The sequence below is a fragment of the Lepus europaeus genome, chromosome 10 (assembly GCF_033115175.1).
Source record: "Lepus europaeus isolate LE1 chromosome 10, mLepTim1.pri, whole genome shotgun sequence".
Classification (NCBI taxonomy): domain Eukaryota; kingdom Metazoa; phylum Chordata; class Mammalia; order Lagomorpha; family Leporidae; genus Lepus; species Lepus europaeus.
The window spans coordinates 6,503,337-6,530,722 of NC_084836.1; the positions used below are offsets into that span (position 1 = coordinate 6,503,337).

Sequence of the window (27,386 nt, forward strand, 5' to 3'; positions counted from 1 at the left end):
GGTTACTGATATTCTGTTTTTCCGAGACCAGGAAACTGCGGCTAGGTGAGGGACAGCGTCACAGAGGAGGGAGGGAGCCCAAGGCCGCTGACCCACAGGCTGGCTCCTCCCTGCTGCCCAGGTGGCCCATGGACTCAGGCCTGGGCCATGTTCCTGGGCTGGCGCCGGGCAGGAGGCCCTATGAATCCAGCCACCAATCCCTCCCCTGCCTGGGGAAGCCCCAGTGTGGCCAGACTGCCAACAATGCCTCCCATTGAGCCTTGTCCCTGCTGCCAGGCCTGTGGGGGCTGGGGAGGGGGCCTCCTGCCTTCGTCATCCAGCGAGCGGGGACTGTCGCCGGCCTTTCTCTTGCGCTGTGCCTCCAGGCAGGGCTGGCAGAGACAGCATGGAGGGGTGAGTCTTGGGGCCCTGAGAGTGCAGTGGGGGCTCAGAGGGGCTGGGTGGCAGCAGGCCAGCCCCTGCCGCTCTCTGGCCCTCTGGGGCAGGAGGAGGGGGTCTGGGAGCTCTCTCGGCCTGAGATTTTAGAGGGTTCTCCCTGCGGAAGACATGTCTGGAACGTGGCCACGCTGATGTGCTCCTGGGGGTTAACCCTGTGGGGACCCGTCTCAGCGTTCAGCAGCCGTCTGAGCCCCAGACACTGTCCCTTCAGGGACTTGTCCCCAGTGTTCCCCTTCCTGGTCTGCCCTAAGCCAGCCTTCACCAAGGCTCTGACAAAGGCCCCAGCTCCCAGGCAGGGGTGGATCCTGAGATCCTAAGGAGTCACAGTGACAAGCCGGTGAGGGAGGGGTGAAGGTAGGCAGCTCGGAGGCCGGCAAGGACAAGGCTGAGCTGGGCGTGTCGGGTGACCCGTGCAGTGAGGAGAGAGCTCCGCGCCTGTGCAGGGACACAAAGTTTGGTCCAAGTGTGCCGGTGGCAGGGGGGCCCAGGGTGACGACGAAGAATGTAAGTGGGTTCCAGTTAAGGAATCGGGAAAGTTCAGGCTTTCCACCAAAGGCCGTGGGGGAGACGCTGAAGGATTTGCAGCTGTGGACATTCCAACTGTGTTCTGGAAAATTCCCTTTGGTTTGCGGTGGTGAGTGGAGCGCAGAAGCCGGGAGAGCCCTGGCGGCAGCAGGGACAGGTGGGTGGCTGTGTGACTGCTGGGCGGATGGGTGGCCAGTCCAGGCCAGCTGTGCGGCACTCAGGTGAAGGCAGAACAAAACGGAAGTAAAAAGGCTCCCTCCTGAACCTCGGGCCCCACCAACCTGTTCACAGCTCAGGCCCGCCCTGGGGCCTCTCCTCCCACGGCCAAGCTGTCTTCTCACGGTGGTGCCACATGTCCCTGCTCCCTGGGAGGGGGCATGGCGTCTGCCAGAGGCCAGGATGCTTCTGCACCTCCTCCCATGCACCGGAGCCTGGCCACAGCCTGGTGCGTGCCCTGCAGTCAGCGCTGCTGGCGGAGAGGGAAAGGGCCCCCTCGGGTCACTCTTCTGAGCCTTGGTCTCCTCCAGCATAAAGCGGGACTAAGAACACCCACTGCACAGGGCAGTGATGGCAATGCCATTTTCCTGGTCCAGAGCGGGAGGGCTCCAAGGGGTTCTGGGGGCAGGAGCCGCAGCACGGCTGGGCTCAGTGAGAGCACAAGGCCCCGCCCCTGTGGACAACCGGCCCTCCCGCACTCCCAGCCCCCAGAGCTGCACCCACACCTCCTTGCTGCTGCTGCTGCTGCTGCTGCTCCCACCAGGCCCAGCTTGGCGCACGGCAGCCCAGCGCTGCCCCCAGACCTGCGTCTGTGACAACTCCAGGCGGCACGTTGCCTGCCAGCACCAGAACCTCACTGAGGTGCCGGACACCATCCCTGAGGTCAGCAGGACCCCAGCATGGGTGTGATGGGGTGGGCGGTGGCAGTGGGAGGAGCCAGTGGATCTGCCACCATCTGGCCGGGAGGTCTTGGCAAGTGACTTCTGCTGAGCCTCAGTCTTCATAACTGTATAATGGAAAGCCAAGGACAGGGAGATGATCTATTGGAAACCCTTATTGAGTGACTGGCATAGGTCACACAATATAGGTGTACTCTATAGGTGACCTATAGATTAAACGCTGAATTCATTGCAGGCCCGGGGCACAGAAACGGTGGTCTCTGCCTTGGGAAGTCCCAAGCTAGTGGGGGGTAAACGGGCAGTGACAAGACGGTGGGAAGAGGGCCGTGGTGGGGGGAAGGCTTCCTGGAGGAGGCATCAGGGATCTGGATGAAGAGAACTGAGAGGAAGGCGCTGCGGGGGGGGGGGGGGGGCACAGCAGCGGGTAAAACGGCCTCAGCCGGCTTTGCTCTCCCGCCGCAGCTGACCCAGCGCCTGGACCTCCGGGGCAACCTGCTGCAGGGGATCCCCCCGGCTGCCTTCCAGCACCTGCCCCATCTCACGCACCTGGACCTGCGCCATTGCCAGGTGGAGCTGGTGGCCGAGGGTGCCTTCCGCGGCCTGGGCCGCCTGCTCCTCCTCAACCTGGCCTACAACCGCCTGAGCGCGCTGCCCCAGGAGGCCTTGGACGGACTGGGCTCGCTGCGGCGGCTGGAGCTGGAGGGGAACATGCTGGAGGAGCTGCGGCCCGGGACATTCGGGGCACTGGGCGCTCTGGCCACGCTGAACCTGGCCCACAACGCCCTGGTCTACCTGCCCGACATGGCCTTCCAGGGCCTGCTGCGCACGCGCTGGCTGCAGCTGTCCCACAACGCGCTCAGCGTGCTGGCCCCCGAGGCCCTGGCCGGTCTGCCGGGCCTCCGCAGGCTCAGCCTGCATCACAACGAACTCCAGGCCCTGCCTGGCGCAGCCTTGTCCCAGGCCCGCAGCCTGGTGCGTCTGGAGCTGGGCCATAACCCCTTCACCTATGCGGGCGAGGAGGACGGGCTGGCGCTGCCGGGCTTGCGGGAGCTGGTGCTGCACTACGGGGCCCTGCAGGCCCTGGACCCCCGCGCCTTCGCCCACTGCCCGCGCCTGCGCACCCTCGACCTGCGAGGGAACCAGCTGGACACGCTGCCCCCGCTGCAGGGCCCGGGCCAGCTGCGCCGCCTGCGGCTGCAGGGGAACCCGCTGTGGTGCGGTTGCCAGGCGCGGCCCCTGCTCGAGTGGCTGGCGCGTGCGCGCGTGCGCTCGGACGGCGCGTGCAGAGGACCGCGGCGCCTGCGGGGCGAGGCCCTGGACGCCCTGCGGCCCTCGGACCTGCGCTGCCCGGGAGACGCGGAGGAGGAGGAGGAGGAGGAGGAGGAAGCCGAGCGCGCCGCGGCCCCGCCCCGCGGCCCTCCGCGCGCGCCCGGGGAGCCGGATGCGGCGGCTGCGCCCTGCCCGCGCGCTTGCGTGTGCGTCTCCGAGTCCCGGCACAGCGGCTGCGAGGGCCTCGGCCTGCGGGCTGTGCCCCGCGGCTTCCCCAGCGACACTCAGCTCCTGGACCTGAGGCGGAACCACTTCCCGTCGGTGCCCCGAGCGGCCTTCCCCGGCCTGGGCCACCTGGTGTCGCTGCACCTGCAGCAGTGTGGCATCACAGAGCTGGAGGCCGGCGCCTTGGAGGGCCTGGGCCGCCTCATCTACCTCTACCTCTCGGACAACCAGCTCTCGCGCCTCAGCGCCGCTGCCCTCGAAGGGGCCCCCCACCTGGGCTACCTGTACCTGGAGCGTAACCGCTTCTCGCAGGTACCCGGGGCCGCCCTGAGCCCTCTGCACAGCCTCTTCTCCCTGCACCTGCAGGACAACGCTGTGGACCACCTGGCACCCGGGGACCTGGCAGGGGTGCGGGCCTTGCGCTGGCTCTACCTGAGTGGAAACCGCATCACCGAGGTGTCCCCTGGGGCGCTGGGCCCAGCGCGAGAGCTGGAGAAGCTGTACCTTGACAGGAACCAGCTGCGAGAGGTGCCCACGGGGGCCTTGGAGGGGCTGCCTGCCCTCCTGGAGCTGCAGCTCTCGGGGAACCCACTCAGGGCCCTGCACGAGGCGGCCTTCCGGCCTGTGGGCCGGTCCCTGCAACACCTCTTTCTAAACAGCACTGGCCTGGAGCAGGTGGGCACCGGGCTCAGCACATTCCCTCAACCAACTTTTTAAAATGTTATTATTATTTGAAAGGCAGAGTGACAGAGAGGGAGGGAGGAGAGAGAGAGAGGGAGAGACAGAGAGAGACAGAGTCAGAGAGGGAGGGTGGGAGGCAGAGAGGGGGAGAGGGCTTCCATCTGCTGGTTCCCTCCCCAAATAGCCACAATGTCCAGGGCTGGGCCAGGCTGAAGTTAGGAGCTTGGAACTTCTCCCACGTGGGTGCGGGGGCCCAAGGACTTGGGCCATCTTCCACTGCTCTCCTAGGCACATTGGCAGGGAGGTGGGTCGGAAGTGGAGCAGCTGGGACTCGAGTGGGTGCTCATATGGGATGGCAGTGTCCCAAGTGGTAGCTTAGTGTGCTGTGCCACAGAGCACCCCACACACACCTGGCAGCAAACATCTTGCCACCTCCTTGGTGCCAGATTCCAGGCTGAGTGTGGGGATGCTGAGAGATGCCAGACACTGGCCCTGTCCTTTGGGGACTCAGGTGTGGGTGCCAGACTGGGTGGGATCCAGTGCTGCAAGGCCAGATGCCTGCCCAGGGAGGGCACTACCAGGGCATGGAGAAGGGAGGGACTTGGGGCCATGGGGGTCACCTGTGTACACTTTGAGAGTCCCCAGGAGGCTGTGCCTTTGTCAGGGTGTTGGGCTCATGCAGAACAGAAAGACCACAAACTGGACATCCAGTGAGTTGGATGGAGCAAGTGCTTTGATGGGAGGCCAACCTGGGTTGTGACCCCAGCACTGCCCTTCCTACCTGAGCCCCCTGTATCTCCCCTTGCTGGGCCATGGTGGGACTCCCTCCCAGACCTGGGATGAGTCGGGCCTGGCAGGACCTCATACAGGGTCTGGCACCTCCCACCTCCTTGCAGATTTCTCCTGGGGCCTTCTTGGGCCTGGGGCCTGGGCTCCAGAGCCTGCACCTGCAGAAGAATCAACTTCGGGCTCTGCCTGCCCTGCCGGGCCTCAGGCAGCTGGAGCTCATTGACCTCAGCGGCAACCCCTTCCACTGCGACTGCCAGCTGCTCCCGCTGCACAGGTGGGCACCCCGCCAGACCCCCAAGTCAAACCCCTGCCACTTCCCTGGAGGCACCCTGCCTGTGTTTGGCTGAGTAGCTTGTGGGGGTGGGCAGGGGCGAGTCCTGCCAGAGCCACGCCTGAATGAGCCCATTTCAGCCTCAGCTGCCCTTCCTGGGGGGCTGGGGTAGCCTCCACTGAGCCCCAGTTCCCTCACCCATAAAGGAGGAGTGATCCCTGCTGTCCCCTCGGGCTGGGATCTGGTGAACACACGTGTGCTTTGCGTAATCACACAAGAAGGCAGACCTGGGCTCCGTGGGCTCTGTGATTTTACCAGCTAAGCCTGAGTAAAAGTATCTGCCTAACTAGAGAGATGCACTTAGGGCCTGTGTTGTGGTGCAGCGGGCTAAGCTGCCGCCTGGGACGCCCGTGAGCCTGGGAAGGCAGCAGAGGATGACCCAAGTGCTTGGGCCCCTGCTGCCCTCGCGCTCTTCGTGGAGGCTCTTAGCCGACTGTCAGCACGGTGGGCTGTCAGGCTCTCTCTTTCCCGCAGGTGGCTCACTGGGCTGAACCTGCGGGTGGGGGCCACCTGCGCCAGCCCTCCCAGTGCCCGTGGCCAGAGGGTGAAGGCTGCAGCTACTGTCTTTGAAGCCTGCCTGGGTGGAGCTGCCAGGAAGTCTACGCAGACACCAGCGGCTAGGCCAGGTGCCCGGAAAACCTCCATCCAGGGGAGACAGCGGGAAGCAGACAAGGTTGGTCCTGGGGTGGTGGGCCAGGCCCCAGAGCTGCTGGGGTGGTAGGGTTGCGCTCCTCTGTCCGACCCATGTGTTTCCGGAGCTGGACAGAGACCCTATTGTGTCTGCTCAGTGACATCACACCCCTTCTCCACGCTTGGGCTGGGCCCAGAGTGGGTCTGTAGGAAAGTGACTGCACAGTTCCCTCGTGTGGGACAGTGGCTTTCCCAGCAGGCCACAGCACCCCTGTCCACGTGTAAGATCAGTCCTGTGGTCCACCCAGCCTCTTGCGCCTCACCCCCCAGGGCGAGCAGGTGTGGTGTTGGCTCTGCCTCCTGCCACCTGCCAGCCACAGCGGTGGCCCCAGGCAACAGCCACCATCCTGACTTACCCAGGCCCAGCGTGAGCCCTCAGTTGTAGCAAAATCTCTGGGTGCATCAGAGGAGGGTGAATGAGATAGGAGTGCCTCAGGGCAGGGTGTCTGTGGGTGCCCATGAGGGGTGCGAGGGCCAGTCCTTACAGGCAAGTGAGAACAAAGCAGGCACTGGGACGTGCCAGAGGCCATTAGCTGGGGTTTGCATTAGTGCCCTGGGCCCTCCCACAGCAAGCGTACACACTGGGTGGCCCAGAAAAATGAAGACTGCTGATGACTTGAGCTGGAAGCTGAGAACCAAGTGGTGTGCAGGGCCCCGGAGGGGGAACCCTTCCTCACCTCTGCCAGCGTCAGAAGTCCTCTGGCTATGGCAGCGTAGTCCCAGTGCCTACCTCGGGCTCTTCACAGCGTCTCCCCTCTCTGTGCTGTTTCCCCTGCTTACAAGGATACCACTCCTACCGATCAGGGCCCAATCTAACGATCTCATCTTAACTCCATTCTCTCTACAAAGATCCTACCTCCAGATAAGGTCAGACTCCCAGGTACTGGAGGTTAGGGTTCCCGTTTACCTTTCGCGGGGGCACAGAGTTCAACCCCTGACAGCTAACAGTGTTCCTGTGGAAGCAGGCTGGGATGGAGGCAGGAAACCCAAGACTGCAAGCTGTGGGGGAGCGAGTCTGGCCTCAGAAGGCAGAGAGCTGGTGTAGACAAGGCAGCAGCACCGCCCTCCAGCGGGCAGTGTACCAGCAGACACCGCTCACTTGGCTCAGGGGGGCGGCTCCAGTCCTCCAGGTCAGGAACTTAGTTAAAGGAGAGGATAGGGCATGGTGGCTTCAGCAGACAGCGGGGCCTCTTGGGCCATTTGGCTCAGCTGCCCATTCTGACACGGAGACTCTCCGCCCGGTGCCAGCCCCGGACTGCTGGGTTCGTTAGGTCAGTGTGAGTGTCCTCCTAGGAAGGCTGAGGGCCCTGAGCTCTGGCAGCTCCAGGCTGTGGGTGCTGCCCTGGGGGCCTGAGTCTGGGCCGCGTCTGCCCTGCTCTCCCTCCAGGCCCCATGGAAGGTGGTTAACATGAAGGACTGGGACTGAGTGGATGCTGGGCACAGGGGGAGTGCGGGAGGCCAGCCCTGCCAGCCCCACTGCTGTCACTAAGCAGCCGCAGACATAAGCAATCAATTTGCTCATCTTTATTGAGCCTTTTCTCTTCTCACCTGAGAAGTCAGAATGAACCTCTCAGGGCTCCTTAAATGTGTGGTTCCCCCAGTGCCTGGGGGAGGAGGTCCTTGGGACTCTCCAGCAGAGGGTCCAGGCTACACAAGCTCTGTCTCAGATCCCCTAATTGCAAGGGAATTGGCAATGATGAAGTCTGGCCGGGCTCTGGGAGCAGCAGAGCGTCTTCCCCACAGCCTCCCAGGGCCGATGCCACTGACCCAGCACCCCGAGTCTCAGCACTGTGCGTGTGGGTGATGGCAGGGGAGGCACGGCCCCTTGCCTCACTCCTCTGAGGCCCTTCAGTTTCCAGACCTGTTGACATTTGAAGAAACCTGGGCTGCACCAGCTGCCACTTTCTGGGCCTGGCTTCTGCAGGGGCAGAGGCTGTCTACCGCCTTAGCAAAGGGAAGAGGATCAGGTTCTCTTGGACCTTGTTTAGAATCGCCCAGGTCCTGGATGGCTGGAAACTTGCACCCGCATCCTAGGGATGAATAAACCCAGCCCTGAGCAAACCACAGCGCATCCAGCCAGCGGCAGGTGCAGGTGGCCTGGGCTGACAGAGCAGCACACAGGCCCGAGGGGCCGCAGGAGACAGGACCAAGCCAGGCCACACATCCCCTTCCAAAAACCTAGGTGGAAGAGAAGGGCTAGGACTGCAGCCTGGCCTGACCGTGGTTTCAGGAAGAGGAGCTCAGGACACATGGCTGATCAGAGAGCTTTATGGCTGGCTGAAGTTTGGGCAGACACCAGGTGGAGGAGTTAAAGGACTGGGACCACAGGGGTAGTGAGCCAGGATCCATACCCTGTGTGTGCCCCCCACCCTACCCTGGCACTGGTGGAAAAGCGGGGGCACCTCAGCCCTCAGGGCTGACCACCCCCAGCGACAAGGCCATCCCTGACCCTGCTTAATGGGCAGGAGGGGAATGCAAATGTTGGGCCAGGCCAGGCCCCAGAGCAGGTCAGACTCAGACGGGGCTGGATGGCGCATGGGCCAAGCTCATCTTCGGATCCTGCTGCCTCTGGCAGCACCAGGCCTCGGCCCCTGCCCCATCCCACCCTGTTCCTTTACGGAAGTGGGGGCAGTGCTCAGGCCACCCCACAAGTCACCAAATCCTGGTCACTGCTTCTCAGCTGCCCACCACCGCAGGGTCCCTGGGAGCCAGGAGCACAGCAGAGGCCGGGCGGGCTTCCAGGTGGGGGCTGCTCCTGTCACAGCACTTGTGTCTGTCAGGTGACCTTTATTTACACACAGTTCAGTCCTGCCTTCCTGTGGAGCTACTACTGCAGCTTCCGCGCTCTGCCTGGGGCAGGGCTGCTCACACCCTGCCCCAGTCATGGAGCTCTTTCCTACCAGGGCGGAGGCGTGAGGTGTCAGAGACCCGGGCCTCACAGCAGGCAGCATCTATACAAAAAGGCTCAGTTTCCACTCAGGAGGCGTGGCAGGCTGGGGGAGCAGAGGAGCCGCTCCCTCTGCCCAGCCCAGGCCGGCTCAGTCCGGGGTCTCCTGCTTGATCTCTGTGGGGACAGGCAGCTCTGGACCCGAAGCCTTGCCAGGTGAGGCCGTGTGTAGGTGCTCGTCCTTCACACACACAGCAATGACTACAGAGGGAGGGAAGGCGGGCGGGGAGAGCAGAGAGTCAGCGAGCCTGTCACAGCAGGGAGGGTCAGGGCCCGGGCTCTGGGAGAGGAAGCTGGCTGCCTGCGGAGGGGAGAGCACCTTCACCCTCCTGCTCACCTCCAGGGGCTCACAGACAGGGCCCAGGCCCCAGGCACACCCCAGCCAGGCAGGCTGTGTCACAGACCCTGGCACCCACCCATCTGCCACCCACCCTGCCAAGTACGAGGGCGGGGGCAGAGGGGCTCAGCTCCCACCAGAGGCGGGGGCAGGTGCTTGGGAAGCCCTTGCGGTTCAAGGGCTGCTTGGTGCCCGGAAGTCCCTTCACGCATGACTCCACTCTTCTGTGCCCAGGTGGGGAAGGAGAGGGGCCGCCTCTGAGCACGGAGCAGGCTGGCCCTGCCTGGACCCACTCCCACGGCTCTTACTCTCGTCGGGAACGGGCTCCGACGAGATCTCCCCCGCCGTCTGCAGGTTGTCGTCCAGCAGCGGCTTCTTGGACCCCTGCCTGAGGGGCCGGGTCTTGGTCGGCGGGATCCTTTTCCCTTTGAATAAAAATGGAATCAAACCCGGAATCAGGGTCGAATCCATGCGAGGCTTACAGGGCAGGGTCTCATCCAGCGTCAGGCAGCACGGCAGAGGGGAACGTGTGGTGCGGAGACAACAGGCTGGACTGAGCTCTGACGATGCCCAGTACTGGCCCTGTGCCCTGGGGTCAGACGGGTTCTCTCCCACAGGACGCCAGAAACACCGCTTTCCTCGAGAGCTGAGGCTCAGAGCCACAGTGGTTTAGTTGAAGTTTTTTAAAATTTGAGAGGCAGAGAGAGAGCACGCTCCCCTCGCCCGTTCAAGCCCTAAATATTTTCAACAGCCAACAGCAGGAGCTGAGAACGCCATCCAGGTCCCCAGACACTCGAGCCGTCACTGCTGCCTCCCGGGTCCGCGCTGGCAGGAAGCCAGAGCCAGCACGGAATGCAGGGTGTGGGACACGGCACCTGCACTGCCAAACGCCTGTCCCCGGTTCCCTTTTCTGATCCTTGATTTCCACACCTGCAACTCGCAACGCTGCTGAGTGCTGAATGGCAGACCCCTCACACCTGTACCCTGCCCAGGACCCTCCGCCACTGCTGCTCTGTCCTGTCCCAGGGCGTCCCAGGGCGGAGCCACCCAATGCCGAGGACAGCTGAGCACCCTGCTCCCTCCAGCAGAGCTCACCCTGGGCTCAGGATCTGTTGAGCGTGGGACCAGCTGAGGGGACAGTGGCCAGGAGTCCGGATGCCTTTGCTCCCACCCTCCGGGAGATTCGGAGAGACAGCACCCAGCCCATGCCATGCCTTTACCTTAGAACCAAGTGGCCATGTGGTGGCCAGGTGGCCACGCCGTCTTCTGAGCCTGGGGCAGCAGGGATGGGGACCCTCCCCCCAGTACTATCACTGCCCCTTCCTCAGCGTCTTGACGACTGCCAGAGACTGAATTCCCTAACTGTGCTCTGGGTCCCCAAAGGCCCAGGGAGAAAGGCTCGTGGGGCCAAAGGGCCAGGGAGGGGGACCGTGCAAGAGCTTCATGGGTGTGCAGCACCTGGGGGCCCAGCAGCTAGGTTTGCTCCCCGTGCAGCCCCCAGGGACACGGCCCTGCTGCCCCAGCCCCGCACCAGCCCGGCTGCCCTGGGGCTTCACTTACGTTTCTTCCCAAACTGCTTCTTTTTCTTCTTCGTGGCCTCTTTGGCCTTCAGAGGTGTGGCTGGTTCTGTTGTTGAAAGACAAGGGCAAAAGCACTAAGAGTCTGGGAGGCCAGCACACAGGCTGCCCCGAGAAGGGAGGCCACACTGGGCAAAGAGAGGAGCGGAGGTGGGGAGGGGCTGGGGAACAGTTCCTTCTTCCCATCCTCATTACCAGGGCTGCCCCGAGGGGCTGGCAGTTTCCTGGGTGCACGGGGGCACGCGCACATGACGGAGTGAGCAGGATGCAGGCCGGAGGGAGGGGGAGAGAGTGGTCGGCAGCAGGGCTGGGAGGCAGAGCTCACATTCTACTTAGAGGGGTCCAGGACACTGCCCGGCCCCAAGCCAAAGAACTGAGGTGGGCATGAGGGAGTGGGAGTGGCTGGCAGGAAGGAGGAAAGAGGGAAGAAAGCAAGCCAAGAGCCCTTTAGGGCTGTGAGGAGCCAGACCTGCGGCCACAGGAGGCTGGAGCTGGTAGCCGGTGAGCTCACACCAGCCCACGGGGTAGATGTCCGGGGATTCACAGTCCACCCACTGGTCGTACTCGTTGTCCCAGCCGTCAAAGTGGATGCTGAGCAGCCGATGTACCACCCGCGTCACCGTGGCCACACAGATAAGCCGGGGCTCCATCAGGTCCACGGCCTCCAGCTTCATGCCCACCTTGAAGCCATGGTTGGGGCAGTCCTGCGGTGGGGGAAGCAGTTGCCAGGCCGGTCAGCTTCCTGTCCCCGCAAACTCATGGAATGTCGGGATGGGGGGGGGCGTGTTTCGCTGGAGGGCCCTTGGGGCAGGGTCATCTGGACCATGACCCCTCCGTGCCTCTTTCCCACGCGGCGGCCCCGCATCCCTCTATGGAAAAGGCACGGCTAAACCAAGGCTCGGCAGGGTGCCCAGTGTCACCCGGCAGCAGGGCCTCGAGGGCAGGGGACAGCAGTGGGCAGGGACAGTTAAGGCCACCACAGCCCCCGCTCCATCTTCGGTCTCCTCACCATGTTAAAGAGTCTCGACGGAGCTGCTTTGGACTTGGTTTTCTCCAAGTAGGTGTCCCAGCTGAAAGTCTGTGTCTCATATCCTGGGGGAGCAGAGGCGTAGATGTGGAGGAGAAAGGGGAGGCAGGCGGGGGAGGAAGACCCTGCCACACCAGCCTCCTTCCTTCCTCCCGGGCTGGCATCACATAGGTGGTTCACTGGCCAAAGGCACGAGTGGGAGCTTTGTTCACCACCCACGTGCTGGCCGTGGGCTCAGGTTGGCTCAGCCACGGCAAGGGCTAGTGGGGGCCTGGGCAGCTCTGTCACCTCTCCCACACCGAGGCTCCATGGTCCAAGAGTCCGACCTGACCAGCCATCTGAGCCTGTGGCCTCACTCTGCCCCTTCCCACAAGGCCAGCCTGTGGTGGCCAGTCTAATCATACCTTTTGGGGGTGTGAGCTCGATGTCATTTTTTTGGCAAAAGGTGGCTGGGAAGATGGCATGGGAGGAGGCGTGGTAACAGAACCAGTCCGAGCCATCTGTGGAGGGCCCGCCATCCACACAGATCATCAGGTAGCCGTCCAGGAGCACCTGGGGAGCAGACAGCGTCGAATCCTGAGCCGTGTCCAGGGAGACATGAGGCTGCTGCATGTGGACTCAGGCCTCCGGGCGAGCACCCAAGCTCCCCCTCCAGGGCACTTGGTGCTTCTGTGGTATCGGCAAGGAGACTGTGCCAGCAGGGGCTCCATCTTCCTGTTGCCTCGGCATCCCCAGTGGTGAGCACATACCCCTTCTGCCTGCCCCCCACCGGGCTGGGTCAGCCAAGGGGCAGTGTTTGCACCTTGTTCTGCGGCAGTAAGGGAGCTGGTTTGGGACAAAATGAACCCGCCTGGGGCTCATAGCTAGGCTAGCACAGGGGAAATGGAGTGTGGCAGGTAGGTCCCCAGTGAGGTGACACTGACACAGGGCCAGGCTCAAATGTTCGATAAGCACCTAAGGTGCCTTGGACCCTGATGTGAAGGCACATTGTGAGCAAGGAGCAAGAAAGGCCCCTGTTCACAAAATCACATGCTCCACGGGCAGCCAGTGTCTCCAGGTCCCACAAGCCCTTGACTGAAGCGTGGAGCCCCCTGCACCTCAGTCTTCTGGGAAAGCTGGCGCTGGGGGACAGCCCGACTCACCTTGCAGATGGTGGCCACACAGATGTTGCCCAGATTCAGCGGGTCAATGGCCTCCAGCTTCATCCCCTCCTCAAACCAACCGCCTTCTGTGTAGACAGCTCGGACCTTAGAGGAATGGGACAGTGGGGAATCTCTGGGCAGGCCCAGGGATGGGTGGGGGACAATCCTGTGGCAGAACCTGGCGATGGAAAGGGACAGTCCCAGGAAGAGCCAGGGTCCTCAGGCCTGGAATGGACCATGGCCAAGGGGAGAGTGCCCGGGCTGTGCCTCACCTTCTTGAACAGGTAAGGGACGGCGTCACAGTAGATTTTCCGGAAGGTGGGATGATGGGCCATGTCACTGCGCCGCTCTTGTGTGGAAGGCAGAGGGAGTGAGGAAGAGAAGGGAGGTGAAGGCAGCCAACAGGGCCTCTCCCGACTCCCCCAGAAATGCGAGGCAGCTCCCAGAGGGGCCCCAGCACGCCCCGCCCTAGACCACAGGCGACGGGTCTAGGTCAGAAAACCAGAGCTTGCTGTGGGGACGCTGCAGCCCTCGAGACCCGGGTCCCTCCACGTGACACGGGAGAGGATGGGGCGAGCGGCATCCGAGTCCAAATCTTGATTTTGCCCCTCCAGAGCTGAGCTGTTGACAAGATCCTGTCACTCAGCTGCTCCGGCTGTCGGTGCTGTCATGTGCAGGTGGGGGTGACAGGCTCTACCTGCCATCACCATTGGGAGGTGTAGACAAGGTGTCCCCCCAACCCTTGAGGAAATGGCCAGGGTCACTGCGGCCTGGGGCTCTACTAACCTGACATCTTGATGCCGTGGCCAACGCGCCGTGACCAACCCACTGGGTGGATCAAGGGGCTCCACATGTGGCACCAGAAGTCATCGTCACTGTCACCATCCTCATAGAGGAGTCGTAGGCGACCCCCAATGACTGTGTCCACCACAGCCATGCGGGTCCGTGACACCTGGGACTTGTCCACCACCTCCAGCCGCATGCCCTGACGAAAGGGGTACTTCATGCTCTCCACCATCTGCAATGACAGCAGAACAGAGGCCTGTGTGGTCACGGGCTCCTCCCACCTGCCTTCCCTCTCGGTCTCAGAGGAGGCTGGCATTGTGGCAGGGTGAGTAAAGCCGCCACCTGCAATGCTGGGTCCCTGCTACCCACGTGGGAGACCTGGAAGAAGCTTCTGGCTCCTGCCTGGCCCAGCCATGGCCACTGCAGCCATCTGAGGAGTGAACCAGCAGATGGACAATCCTCTCTCTGTAACGCTTGACTTTCAAGTAAAAAAAAAAAAAAAAAGCAGAGGCGGGAAGGCGTGGTGGGATCACCCCAAACTCAGGTCAGGGTGATGAGCCCTCCTGCAGCGCTGGGGTTGCCATGGCCCTGGTTCCCTAGGATGACAGGCACACAGCTGGGAGCTGTGCACCACTCCTCACCAAGCACTGCCAGTAGGTCAGGACGATGGGAACCACAAAACCCACTCAGACCAAGGAGACCCACCCAAAGGGCCTGCAGAGGCCAAGTAATGTGTCAGAGCCACACAGCGGCACCAGAGCTGGGCCTGGAAGCAGTGTCCACCCACCCTCCTCTCTGCTGATAGCACACAGAAGACCCACATCCGGGGGCTGGCGTTGTGGCGTAGTGGGTACTCACATCCAGGGAGCTGAGGTCTGATTCCGGCTCTGAAATGCTACCAGGGCACCTCAGTAGCAACCAGTGTCCCCACTGACGGGCTGCTCTGCAGAGAGCTGGGGTGGTAGGGGCACAAGTGACAGGTATGGTGCAGGCCTGGAGCACTATTGGCTCACAGAACAGCCAACAGGAAAATCTGACCCAGGAGTGTTAAACCAGATCCCACAGCCCCCAAGTCTCCACATCATAGCAGCTCTAAGCAGAGTGGCGGATGGTGCAGGAGGGCTGGGCTCGGACCCTCTAGGCCACCTGCCCTGCCTCACCTCCCCGGACACACTCCTTCCTCTGGAGCCCACAACCCAGCACTGCACTGGCCTTCTGGTGTTTAGCACCATGGTGAGCAGGCCCCAGCTTCCATACCTTTCTTTTCCACTGTAGGTTTCTATACCACCCCTGCCTATTAGGGTAGAAATTCAAGCGCCTTTTCCCTACCACACCTGCTGACCTGCTCCTCCAAGGGCGCAGTTTGATCATGTGACCTGGCACACCTGCCCTATGTCGTGCCGCACCCTGCTGCGAGGCTCACAGGGCACATAAAACACCACCGTGAGCACCTGGTCCAAGAGACCACATGGGCCCTGAGGAGCACCGGCCGGACACTGCTTCCAGGCCCAGCTCCGGTGCCGAGGCGCCAGTGTGGCTCCTGCACGCTGCTGGACCTTCCCGGGTTCCTGAGCTTCCGTGCCTGGAGCGGGCTCTGTAATTCCCAGCATCCTGACTTCCTGGCAGCATTCTGGTGACGGGAAGCTGTGCCCAGTGTGGGGAGGGCCCCACCGTGAGGCCTGGCACGGGGTGGCAGCACAGACAGTCTTTACCATATACCCTTTAGCTGCCTTGGACTTCTCATCGTGTGCAAATTCTGTCTTAGAGAACTACAGTTTCTAAAGTTAAAATTAAATGCCACTGACTCTGGGTCAGAACCAAGGACATTCTATAATTATTCATGTCACGGGCCAGACCCGAGTTCCCAGATGGCAGTGTCTGTATTCTGTGTATGCCCACAGTGCCCTGTATACTTAACAACATCTATGGTGTGAACACGCCTGTGGAATGTCATTAGCAGAGGCAGGGTCTGTAGAAGGTGGAGCAGCACTGTGACCCGTGTGCCTGGATCAGAGTCGGCAGGGGTGGCAGGTGGCCTTCGCCCTGTGGACTCTGTCCTGGGGAGAAGTGGAGCTGTGGGAGATTGTCAGGCAAGGGAGGCTTGGAAGAATGTTCCTGTGAGCAGCAGGGAGAATGACTAAGACGGGAGAGGGGCGGGATGAGAAGTTAGAGACCCAGCGGGCTCCTGGCTGACCTTGATGTGGAAATCCACGGGAAGCGTCCGGGAGCCCACGAGCCGCTTCATGAGGTAGCCCTTCCAGTCAGTGAACTTGGCGTGAATGGCTGCGGAGACACCGGCAGAATCCGTCACACAGCCTGGCGACACTGCCGCAGCACAGGCCAGCGGTGACTGCACCTTACAGAACCAGGCCCCGCGAGCTGGATCTGCCCTGGGCCCTCCGGGACAGGAAGGGCAGGCTACAAGGGGGCCAGTGTTTACTAACACGAGACACAGGGCTCCCCCACTACCAAGGTCCCACGGGAACCACACAGGGAACCTCTTTGCCAACTCACTCCGGGGGGGCACCAGGATCTTGCTGTTGATAGCACACCAGCCAATGGGGTGGACGTCCACTGTTCCCAGGTTGCACCAGAAGTCATGGCTGGCGTCATTTTCAAAGCCTTCGTAACGAAGAAGCACCCGATACCCTGAGGAGGGAAAAGGACAACCATGAGCTGAGATGGGGGACAGGTGGGTCCTCAGGCCTCCCCTCTTCTCCAGCCTACAGCAGACTTCCTACTGTATATCTGAGAGCTCCTTCCAGGCACGTGGGTGCCTGTGGTCCACGACAGTCATAGCCAAGACAAATCTATTTGGAAAGCATTACTGCATGGAGCCAAGAATTTTTTTATAGCCTGGTCATCCCTGGAATAAACTTTAAAAACTAGAGTTTGCAAGCTTGCTAAGCTCTATGGTCCCTTTGGACGCAGAATTCCAAGAAGGGAGAAAGGAACCCCAGTGGGTAGATTTCTTTGTGTCTTAGGAAGCCAGCTTCTGGCTGTGACACTGCTGGCCTGTCTGGCCACCATCTGCAAGGTGAGTCTGGGGCCGTCCCCCCAGCACTGCTGGCCTGCCCTGGCCAAGGAGCACACACCTGCTGCCTGGATGACGGAGGCGATCCAGTACACCCGGCTGGGGAGCACGGCGTCACTGTTGAGCACCTCCACCTTCATCCCCTTCATCACGTCCTCCCACTGGTCGTACAGCGGGACCTGTGCAGCAATGAGAGCAGTTAAGGGGCTCAGAGAGCTGCTGGGGCAGTAGCAGAGCCACATTCCACTTTGCATCTCAGCTTTTCAGACCAGCTGATGTGTGCAGGAAGAACAGTACATATCTGTGGTCCCCGGGAGCTTAGCTGGGGAATGGGGTCTGCTGGTGGACGGGGTGAAGCTACAGATCCAGAGTCACAGACCTGCATTCCAATCTTTTTAAGTGTTTTTTTTTTTTTTTAAGATTTATTTATTTACTTGAAAGTCAAAGTTACAGAGAGACAGAGAAAGAAACACACACACAGAGAGAGAGAGTTTCTTCCATCCATTGGTTCACTCCCCAGATGGCTGCAACAGCTAGGGCCGGGCCATGCTGAAGCCAGGAGCTTCACCTTTGTCTCCCATGTGAATGGCAGGGGCCCAAACAGTAGAGTCATAATCTTCCATCTGCTGGTTCATTCCCCAAATGGCTGCAATGGCCAGGTCTGGGCCAGGCAGAAGCCAGGAGCCAGGAACTCCATTCAGGGGCCTATGTACTTGGGCCATCCTCCACTGCTTTCTCAGGTCCATTAGCAGGGAGCTGGATTTGAAGAGCAGCCAGGACTGGAACTGGTGCTCCTATATGGGATGCCAGCACCACAAGTGGTGCCACAGTGCTGGCCCTGGGTTCCAGTCTTTACAGGACCAGCTCCTACTTGTACTGTTCTGGGCACATCACACCTCAGTGAGCTCCACTCCTTTGTCACCGTGCTGGCCACTGTTCTGGCACGAGTGCTATCTTCTTCAATGGTCACTCAAACCTGGGCAGTAAATACTGCGACCCCTGAGTTTACACAGAGCTGCCCACGCCCACACTCCCTCCAGCATGTTCTTTTTCTACCCCTGCTTCTATCAAAATATGCCCCCCACCCCCGGTTGGGGCCAGCGTTGTAGCACAGGGGGTTCAAGTCCCAGCTGCTCTGCTTCCAATTCAGCTCCCTGCTAATGCGCCTGGAAAAGCACTGGAAGATGACCCAGATGGAGTTCCTGGCTCCTGGCTTCGGCCTGGCACAGCCCTGGCCATTGTGAATCAGCAGATGGAAGATCTCTGTCACTCTGCCTTTCAAATAAATACATCTTTAAAATGTAATGCCCCCAGCAGCAGGGGCTGCTTTTGGTTGCCTTCCCACTGCCAATTATTTTGTGATTCCTTTTCATTCTCAGCCCTGGCTGCAGCCAGGTGAGGTAGCTCATTGCTTCTCCCTGATCGTCCCAGAACCTGGCAACTCTGGTGCCAGCCCAGGCACAGGGAAGGCTTTCTACAGAGGATACCGATCTTCCTGGCGCAGGCAAGTGCCAGCGAAAACCCATCTGGCACGGCTAGAGCATTCAGGGCCACAAAGAAGTCCCCCAGTAACAGGGATGAACACCTCCCCTCATTAGCAACTCAGGGAGGAGTGAGTTTGCTTGGTCAGGGACCAACCTGTGGGCATGCAGGCGCCCCCGCCCCCACCCTGCCAGCAGCAGTGCAGGAAGGAGGCTCACTCCGGGAGAAGACCCTTTCAAGACTTGAGAGGCCTCCCCCCAGGCTCCCAGGATTGAGGAACTGGATTTGAAAGGGAGAACAGGAGCGCCTCCATAGGTTTCTCTCCTGACCCGCAGGATCCAGCCGCTGGGTGTAAGTTCTACTCAAGTCCAGTGGGCTAGGGACTGGGCTTGTCCTTCTGCTCCCCCAGTGATGGCTGCAGGGGGGTCTTTTGCACAAGTGGCCCCAGAAGTATCCGTTTCTGCTTTCTGGAGACCAAGGAGCCTGGGCCAGAACAGAAGCACCACACCTTCAATGGGCAACTGCTGGACACAGGGGAATGGACAGAAAGGTCCTTCAAGCACCCACTCACGCCGTTCTGCTGTTTAAATAAGCAAGGTAGGGCCCTCAGTGGAGGGGCACTGGAGCCCGGGGCTAGAAGCCCTCAATAAGTGTTTGGGGAAGGGGGTTAATAATTTGAAAGACAGAGTTACAGAGAGAGAGGGAGTGACAGACCTTCCATCAGCTGGTTCCCTCCCTAAATGGCCCCTAACAGCCAGGGCTGGGCCAAGTTGAAGCCAGGAGCCAGACTCCATCCAGGTCTCCCATTTGGGTGGCAGGGGTCCAGGGAGTTGGGCCATCTTCCGCTGCCTTCACAGGTATATGAGCAGGGAACTGGGCTGGAAGTGGAACAGCCGGGACTTGAACCAGTACTCATAGGGCTGCCAGGGTACAGATGGCTTAACTCGCTCTGCCACAGCGCAGCTCCCAGGAGTTGTTGAAAAGCAGCAGACTCACAGCACGGAGCTGGCTGACAAGGCTGAGCCCCTTGCACCTGGTGCGCCCTGCAGTGCTGCAGCACCACACCAGCCTGGCACCATCCTTGGGAAGCGGGTGTGGACGCCAAGGCCAGCGCCTCCGCTGTGTGCCCTGCCCTCCCTCTGCGACCCAGGGCACTCACGTGTTTGAAGCAGCTGACAGGAGCAGCTTTGTAACTGTGATCCTTCAGGAACTTGCCCCAGTCGAAGCCCAAGACCAGAGCTGTGGAGCAGAGAGGGAGATTGGCGCCTGGAAGCCCAGGTGGCAGCCCTGTGGTCACCCGCACCAAGGGCCAGTGGGCTCAGCAGCAGGTGTCCTTCCCCAGCAGTCCCAGTGTGCCCAGACCTGCCCCACCAGTGGCCATCAGGGGGTGCGGGGCAAATCTAGAAGCCATCAATCCTCGGTAGAGGAGCATTTACAAAGAAGTATCTCTCCCTTCTTATCCCCAAGGAAAGGGAAATGCCAGTGTCCCTGGGTTTAAATTCCTCACACCCCCTCAGCCTCTCCTTGGCCACATCCAACCCAACAGGGTGGAGCAGCACAGTGAGGCCCAGACCTGCTGGCGGGGAGGCCAACTTGGCAGAGCTGAGTGGGCCTACACTTAGTTTGCTACACACACAGAGAGAAGGTTCCTTTTGTTATCCTAACCCTCCACTCCTGCCCCTTCAAACCAGACTTGGGCCTCCACTGCCCCAGGGATAAAATCAAAGAGAAACAAAAGTAGCTAATTCCTGACTTCTGAAGGGTGACCCAGGAGCTTTTAGGAGGTAATTTCCACAACAGCCAACAAGGAAAGGGCGATGGGGGGCAGTCAGCCTGGGCCAGGGTGCTTTCTAGTGGCCCAGCTTTCCCAGCCCCCACTCCCAGGGAAGGCCAGCCGGGTCCCGGCCACCACCACAGCTGCTTTCAGAACCTGTCCCGTGCTGTCTTACCGTCTTGCCCTGTGGGCGTCCCATCGGCCAGCTGTCCAGTGCCCTGGGAGTGCAGGAAGGCTCCTATTTTAGCAGACCAGGCCGCCTTGTGCAGCACTTTGGCTTTCTTGGTCGGTGGTTTCCCCTGGAGGGAGAAGAGAGGCCATGAGGTGGCGGCTAAGGACGCTTCTGGATCCGCACTGTCAGGATCTGCCTGGTTTTGTTCAGTTACTTATTCTCTACTGGCTTGAGTTTGTAAAACACAGCGTGGACAAGGCCTAGCTCAGAGGGTGGTGGTGGTGGTGGGTGGTCAGCGGAGCAGGGGCCTCTCCCTACAGCTTTAGCTCTGTAGCTCCTTACTCTGGTGCTGCTACTGAGCCACAGAGAACAGGCTGGGGGGTGGGGCACCACAAAGTCTCTGCTCCAGGAGGCAGCACTCTGTACACAGTAATTGTGCTACACGGAGGCTCCCCCGCTATCTTCAGGTGCTCCGAGGAGGTCGCCCCCTAAAGGGCAAGGCCAGGGCCCTGGTACACACTTTGTAACTTACACGCCGATCAGAAAAGCCAGGAATTGACCAGGATCAATGAAGTGGAAATGTAGGATGACATCCCACACAGACTGGGGGCCAACCCTGGTTCTGAAGCTTTCTATATCTTTTACTCAAATGCTTAAACTCTTAAAACAGGAATTTGTGTAAGTTGTTGTTTAGACTGGGAATGCCAAGCCCTCAACAGGTGTCCCCAGACTGTCACTATTATCAAATAACATCACGAGCTCTCTTTCATGTGTTGCATGAAACCCACAAAATGAGGGAAGCGAAGGCAGCGCAGTGAGTGAGGCCCAGCAGCAGCCAGCTCAGGGCACTTCCACCAGAATCGCGGTGGCAGGCAGTCACCGGCGAGCTCTTTAAATCCCCAAGCCAAGGTCACGCTCCTTCCCTGTTAAACCAGTCTTTGGGTATAGGACCCAAATGTCATATTTTTAAAACTTTCTAGAGGCTGGTGCTATGGTGCAGCAGGTTAATGCACCGACCTGCAGTGCAGGCATCCTATATGGACGCCGGTTCAAGACGTGGCTGCTCCCTGCTAATGCGCCTGGGGAAGCCACAGAGGTGGCCCAAGTGCATGGGCCCCTGCACCCACGTGGGAGACCTGGAAGAAGCTCCTGGCTCCTAATCGGCTCAGCTCTGGCCATTGAGGCCATTTGGAGAGTGAACCAGTGAATGGAAGACTCTCTCTGTCTCTACCTCTCTCTGTAACTCTTTCAAATAAACAAAATAAATCTTTAAAAAAAAAAAAAACTTTCCAGATGTTCCGAATGCACAGTCACCTTTGAGGCCAACGTGTGGACATTGGGAAACAACCCACGGCTGGGCAGCTGAGCGCAGGCTGCAGCCCAGATTCCAATGCTCTCCCTCCACAGAGCTGCATTGGGTCAGTCGTTCTACCTCCCTGTACTCGGCACACTGCATCATCTTGTGGGTTTGACAACATGTGCCTAAGACAAGTGTTTCCATCCCTAAAACTTCTATAAATGTCAAGAGCTTGGTAAGACTTCCCAGGTGGCATCCACGAGACAGTCAGCGACAAGGCATCAGCTTCCTGATGCCGCTGTGGCTGGTGAACCTTGCGCCTATATCCCAGCTCCCCTTCAAGGCACTTATAAAAGCGTGCAGAGAAGAGCAGGGACATCCAGCTCTGATCAGAACCTCCAGGACTCTCACTTAAATTTACTGAATACGTGTGATTCTTGGGGGTGGAAGGATAACAGCAAGCTCTTAACGAACGAGCTCCATAAACTGACTCCTCTGCCCACTGAGGTTTGAGAGCACAGCAAATTCTCAGAAGAAATGTCCAGCCTCAGATGGCCAAAACAAGGAGCTTCCCAAGTCCTCTGGGCCCTCCAGTCAGCTGGTTCCTCTTTTAGCACCCAGGGCCCTGGGGGTCCAAGCGGCTGCCTCTCACCTGTAATCTAGCCAAGATGCTGGCTTTCTTGGAGTTGGAGGAATAGCTCCTGGAGCAGGAGACGCTGCAGAACCTCTTGGTCTTGGAGAAGAAGGCTTCCCTTGTGCCCACGATACCACACATCTCACAGACAGCTGGGAAGAGAACTTAGCACATGACTCACCTGGTACGGTCGCCCCAAATCAAACCCAATGAGGGCCTCCAATACCTGGGACACTGCACTAACCAGGTGAGTGCCAGCCCCCACTAAGGCTGACGGAGGGGGGGGGGGGAGGGGGGGAGGGAGGAGGGAGGAGGGAGGAGGGAGGAGGGGAAGGGGGAGGAGGGGGAGGAGGAGGAGGAGGTGGAGGAGGCGGCGGTGGCAGCGGCGGCCCCACTGAACACATCTGAACGGACCTCACCTAGGCGAGGCTGCCTGGCCTCCCTGGGCTGTATGTGTAACAGCGGGGCTAAGGGAACTTCAGAAAGACAACTGGGGAAACAGGTCAGTGAGGAAGTTTTCAAGACAGAAAAGTCAAAGAGAAAAACGTGTCTTAGGTAGAAGTGCCGAAGTCGCTCAATCCTTGTGGCTCCGTTACCTCATGGGTACAGTAAAGAGCCTGAGCTGGGTCAGCGTTTCAACCCTGACTTCACATTACAGACACCTGGGGAGCTTCAACATTTGCCCACGCCAGGCATTCTACGGAACTGGTCTGCACTGGGGCACCGCCATCTGCAGTGTGTCGGATATCCCCTGAGGGATTCCAGTGTGCAGCCAGGGTCACAACTGGTCTCTACTGGTTGCTTCTAGTTCTAAGGTTCTAAGATTCTATGGGAAGGGCTGGAGGAAGACAGAAGAGAGAAAGAAGAGAGAGGATGAGAAGATAAGATGAACAGGAAGGAAGTAAGATTCAAAGGCAGACTATCGCACTTCTGAAGAGTTTACCTCCCAGGGAATGGGAGTGTCGTCACACGGGCCGCCCTGACACAGGGGCCCAGCAGCCGTCCAAGGACCACAGCTAGCTCCAAAGCCACCTGGCTTCCAGATGATCCTGGGGGATTCCTACTGCCCACCCCCACCCCAGTCCTTGTAGCCAGAGGTCACGTTATTCTGTATTTCCCCTCCCATTGCCTAACTGGCAACCCACAAGCTATTTCTTGTCCCTGGTAAGTGACCACAGCCCTTCAAGCTTTCCTATCTTCTAAATATCCAGGCTTAGAAGTCAACGGCCTGCTTACACAAATGTAGAGGCAGCACCATGTTACTGATGGGCATCTCATAGGTGCTGAGTGAACATCAGCTGTGTGAAAGACAACAAAACCACGATCGGAAACCAGCAGAGGAAATGTCCCTTGCGGCTACTCGGGGTGCGTCTGTCTCTCTCACAGGTCTTTGGACATGAGCAGAAAGCCCTGTATCCATCCCCCTATTCCTCCATGACCTCCTGACTCCTCTCCATCTTCAGGACACACTCTGAAGGCACCTGGCTCAGAACCACTGCCATCCACGGAGCGAGGAGTCCCAGGGCTCAGCAGGTGCAGAGGGGAGGTGGGCAGCTCCCCGGCTTCTCGATCTTCATTCTCTGGCTCACTCGACTCCTCCAGGTAGGAGCTGCTCTCACTGCCCACACTGCTGTTGTAACTCCGGAAACTGTCATAGCCACCAAACAGCTCCAAGTCACCGTCTTCCTCTTCTTCCTCCATTGGTTCCGAAGACGGGGTCTCCTAGAGGACAGATGACACAAACCAGACAGAAGGGCTTTGGTGCGTCAGGAGGAGCTGCAGATGTGCTACTCAGTCTCCTGCTGGTTGTCTGCCAAGTCCACACTTCGGGGAATCTTCCAAATACCCTTTCTGCAAACATCAGGATTACTGTTTGCGTAACATTTCTCTACCATAACTCAACAGAATGGCATTAACAAGACAGAAATATTCACCAGGCTCCTCTGAGGATTTACAAATGCTGTATTAACATGAATTCTGCACTCAAGATGGGGTTTTGTCCTCATAAACTCACTGTAAGTTGAAAATACAAGTCAAAGATGGGTTTAAATTACGTAATCTACCGCACACCACAGCTTGGTAGTACAGCACACTATGGAGTATGGGTTGTTTGCCTCATGACTGTGGGGCAGACTGGTGGCTGCAGCTCATTGTCCAGCACTGAGGAAGGACCATATCACTTGTCTCTAGCCCAGGCAACACCAAAATCTCAGGATGGTGTCTACTGAATGCGGACTGCTTTTGCACCAATGTAAAGTTGAAAAGCTGTCTGTCAAATCAGCAAAAAATTGGGAAGAGCTGAGCAACAGCGTGAAAAGCTACCTAATAAAGACTTTCTGGGGTAGAGGATGTTAAGCATACCTCAGAAAGCATGGGGAAAAATGAAATTAAAGGACATTTTTGTGTAAAAAATGTGAAATTATTGTTTTTTCATAATACACATTTTCTGTTACCTTTAAGGACCCGCGTTAGAAACCCTTCAGTATATGTACACCAAAATAATCTCAACTCAAAAATAATGTCAACTCAAAAGTAATTTAAGTCAAAGAAAAGTAAATTTAGAACTCAGACTGAGAGAGGCAGATGGCACAGATAGCGGTGGTGTGGAGGTTTATGTACCACAGCTTTGGATTCAGCCTTGCTCCTAACTAGCTATGGGTCTGGGGCAAGTCATTTAATCCTGATGGGCCTCAATTTTCTCAGCTATAAGAAGAATATTTGGCTCACAGGGTGCGAGATGTAACTGGGCTACCGTATAAGAATCTACCTAACAGGTAGTTTAAAAAGTATGTAGCCCCGGTTGCCCGTCTTCCAGGCCAGCTCTCTGCTATGGCCCAAGTGCTTGGGCCCTGCACCCCATGGGAGACCTGGCTCCTGGCTTCGGAGGGTGAACCAATGGCAAAGGAAGACCTTTCTCTCTGTCTCTCTCTCTCTCACTGTCCACTCTGCCTGTCAAAAAAAAAAAAAAAAAGGTAGGTAGCAAGCTGAAGGCCTGGGCTCTGACCTGGAGCTCAAGTGCCAGTGCTGGCGATCACTAGTGTGTGACCCACGGCAAGCCGGAATCTCAGCGCCTTAGTTTCCACGTCTGTAAAACGAGGATAATACCCCTTATTTCACAGGATTTGCAGGAGAAGTAAGAGTTAATGCAGCTAAAGCACCTAGAACAGCGACTTGAGCGCTCCATGATGTTGGCGACTATTACTGGCGCTCAGATCAGATACGCATGGGTGCGAACGCTGGCTCTTCCATTCTCAACTGTGTGATTTTCTGTTTCCTTCATCAATACAATGCAGATAATAACAAGCCTTTAGCGGACTGCTGGGGGCACTGAGAAGGGTGAAACCTGGTTCTGTTTCCAGCACAGGGTAAGCGCTCTACCGTATGAGCTATTACTCTTACTCCGCGTTTTAACAGTCTCCTTCACCATCATCCAATTTTGGAGGTAGTACACTTTCTATTTGCAACTACACGTAGAAATACGCTAGAACGGAAGCGGATTCCAGTGCCCCAAGGTGTCCAGAAGCCAAGTGATGAAAGGGTGGGTTGCAGGTCACAGCAGGGCGGATAAAACCCAGCCGGTCAGGTGTTGCAGGCTGACACACTCCGCACCCACTTCCTTCACTCTCGAGCTGTGTGAACGTCCCTGGGGAGTCGCACCAGCTCCCTGCGCCTCCGCTGCTTCAACCATAGACACGATGCCCGGGAGAGCTCCGGGCGCGGAGCACCGTCCGCCGAACTCGAGTCTCCCTCCCCCACCTGGACGTGACGGGCACCGCGATCGCCGAGGAACGCGGCCACGAGACGAGGAGGACAAAGAGGACCCGGCGCTCTCCGTCCCGGGGCGCAGTTCCGCTTCCCCCCAGCGAGGGAGGCTGTTCCGCCCTGAACTCCTCGCCAGACGCGGGCCCCGGCGCTACCGAAGCAAAACGGACCGCCGATCGCCTCTGGCTCAGCCCACCGACCTCAGTTTACCCATCCTTCCCCCTCCCACCCTCGAGGCGTCGCTAAAAGAGACGGGCCCACGGAGCGACGCGCTCGGGGTTCCCTCGCCCAGTCGCGCTAGGTCCTCTCCCTCTCACCTCAGCGCCCCGTGGCTTCTCCATGAGACTTAGTTTCTCAAACCGTCACCAGGTGTAGGAAGCCATATTGGCCTCAGCGCTCTCCCCGAGCGCACTCATTGGCCAGCTCCCTGAGCCGCGGGCCAATCACGCTTCCGGGTAGAGGAAAAGCCGGTTCCGCGCCCGCCCGTGCTCCGCCTCCCCCGGGGCGGGGAAAGCCGCGGGCGATTGTGGGTCTTGTAGTTTCCTTCGGGTGTGCGCGAAGGGTAGCGCCCTAGCGTGGAAATCCCCACCTTGACTGTTATCATTGTGCCTTCCTCTTTATTGGCCTCTTTTTTTAAAAAAAAATTCATATATATTCATTCTCGTTTTTTTTGAGAGGGAGGGAGAGAAGGAGCGAGGGATCGCTGCCATTTGCTGGTTCATTCCCCAAATGTCTCCAGCAGCTGTGGCTGGGGCAGGTGACAGCTAGGAGACTGAAACTCGATTCAGGTCTCTCACGTGGGTGGCAGGAATCCAAGTTCTTGAGCCACCATCTGCTGCCTCTCAGACTGGATTTGTAGGAAGGTGGATCAGAAGCTAAGCAGCTGGGACTCAACCAGCACTCTGGTAAGGGGATGTTCCAAATGCCCACCCTTTTCCTCTCTAAGTCAAAACACCTGCCCCTATTAATATTTTAAAAATGGGGATGGACATTTGGTGCAGCAGTTAAGGCATCTACTGCTTGGGATGCCCACATCCCATATCACAATGCCCGTTCTGGCTTTGCTCCCCATGCCAACTTCCTACCAACATGAACCCTAGGAGGCAGCAGGTGATGCCGCCCACCTGGAAGGTTCTGACTGAGTTCTGGTCTTCTGGCTTGGGGACATTTGGGGAGTGAACCAGTGCTTGGAGGATATCTGTTTCTCTGCCTTTCAAATCAATATAAATATGTTAAAAATAGATTTTAAAAAGTGTAACAATGAATCTCACAGGCAGACAATCTACTAATGATGTCATCTTTTTCATCATGTATTTATCTAATACCTACTACATGCTGGACTGGGGAAACACAAATGAACATCTCTGTTTTCAGGGAGCTGACTCCTGTAGGGAGACAGTGAAAACTTAATCAACAAGCATCCAGTTCCCACTGAGAAGGAATGTAGCAGGGAGCTGTGATGGAGAATAGGGAAGGGAACTCATTGAGAGGGAGATTAGGTGGGGGGAAAGGCTTACTAGGTAGGCAACTTACTTTCCTTGCTGGATGAAAAGACGACCTTTAGGAGAAAG

At 58.7% G+C, this 27,386-nt stretch overlaps 2 protein-coding genes across 3 annotated transcripts; one reads left to right on the forward strand and one right to left on the reverse strand.

The window, feature by feature from the left end:
• Nucleotides 1-385: 385 nt before the first annotated feature.
• Nucleotides 386-9,447, forward strand: CHADL (chondroadherin like). The gene is made up of 6 exons (XM_062202787.1): nucleotides 386-393; nucleotides 1,665-1,842; nucleotides 2,322-4,028; nucleotides 4,931-5,097; nucleotides 5,629-5,827; nucleotides 9,363-9,447. Exons 1-6 carry the CDS (start codon nucleotides 386-388, stop codon nucleotides 9,387-9,389), a joined length of 2,286 nt encoding a protein of 761 aa, XP_062058771.1. The 3' UTR covers nucleotides 9,390-9,447.
• Nucleotides 7,367-26,239, reverse strand: L3MBTL2 (L3MBTL histone methyl-lysine binding protein 2). Of its 2 annotated transcripts, XM_062202788.1 has the most exons (17): nucleotides 26,133-26,239; nucleotides 23,535-23,775; nucleotides 22,072-22,205; nucleotides 20,126-20,249; nucleotides 19,336-19,415; nucleotides 16,756-16,873; nucleotides 16,175-16,309; nucleotides 15,855-15,943; nucleotides 13,661-13,892; nucleotides 13,147-13,223; nucleotides 12,875-12,979; nucleotides 12,137-12,284; nucleotides 11,715-11,797; nucleotides 11,175-11,409; nucleotides 10,689-10,754; nucleotides 9,437-9,553; nucleotides 7,367-8,992 (listed from the first exon to the last, which is right to left on the reverse strand). In XM_062202788.1, the coding sequence occupies exons 1-17, from the start codon at nucleotides 26,154-26,156 to the stop codon at nucleotides 8,883-8,885; spliced, it is 2,118 nt and encodes a 705-aa protein (XP_062058772.1). In that variant the 5' UTR covers nucleotides 26,157-26,239; the 3' UTR covers nucleotides 7,367-8,882. The 2 variants fall into 2 exon arrangements, with proteins under 2 accessions (XP_062058772.1, XP_062058773.1); XM_062202789.1 differs by lacking the exon at nucleotides 26,133-26,239 and having other exon boundaries at nucleotides 23,290-23,613.
• Nucleotides 26,240-27,386: the final 1,147 nt, after the last annotated feature.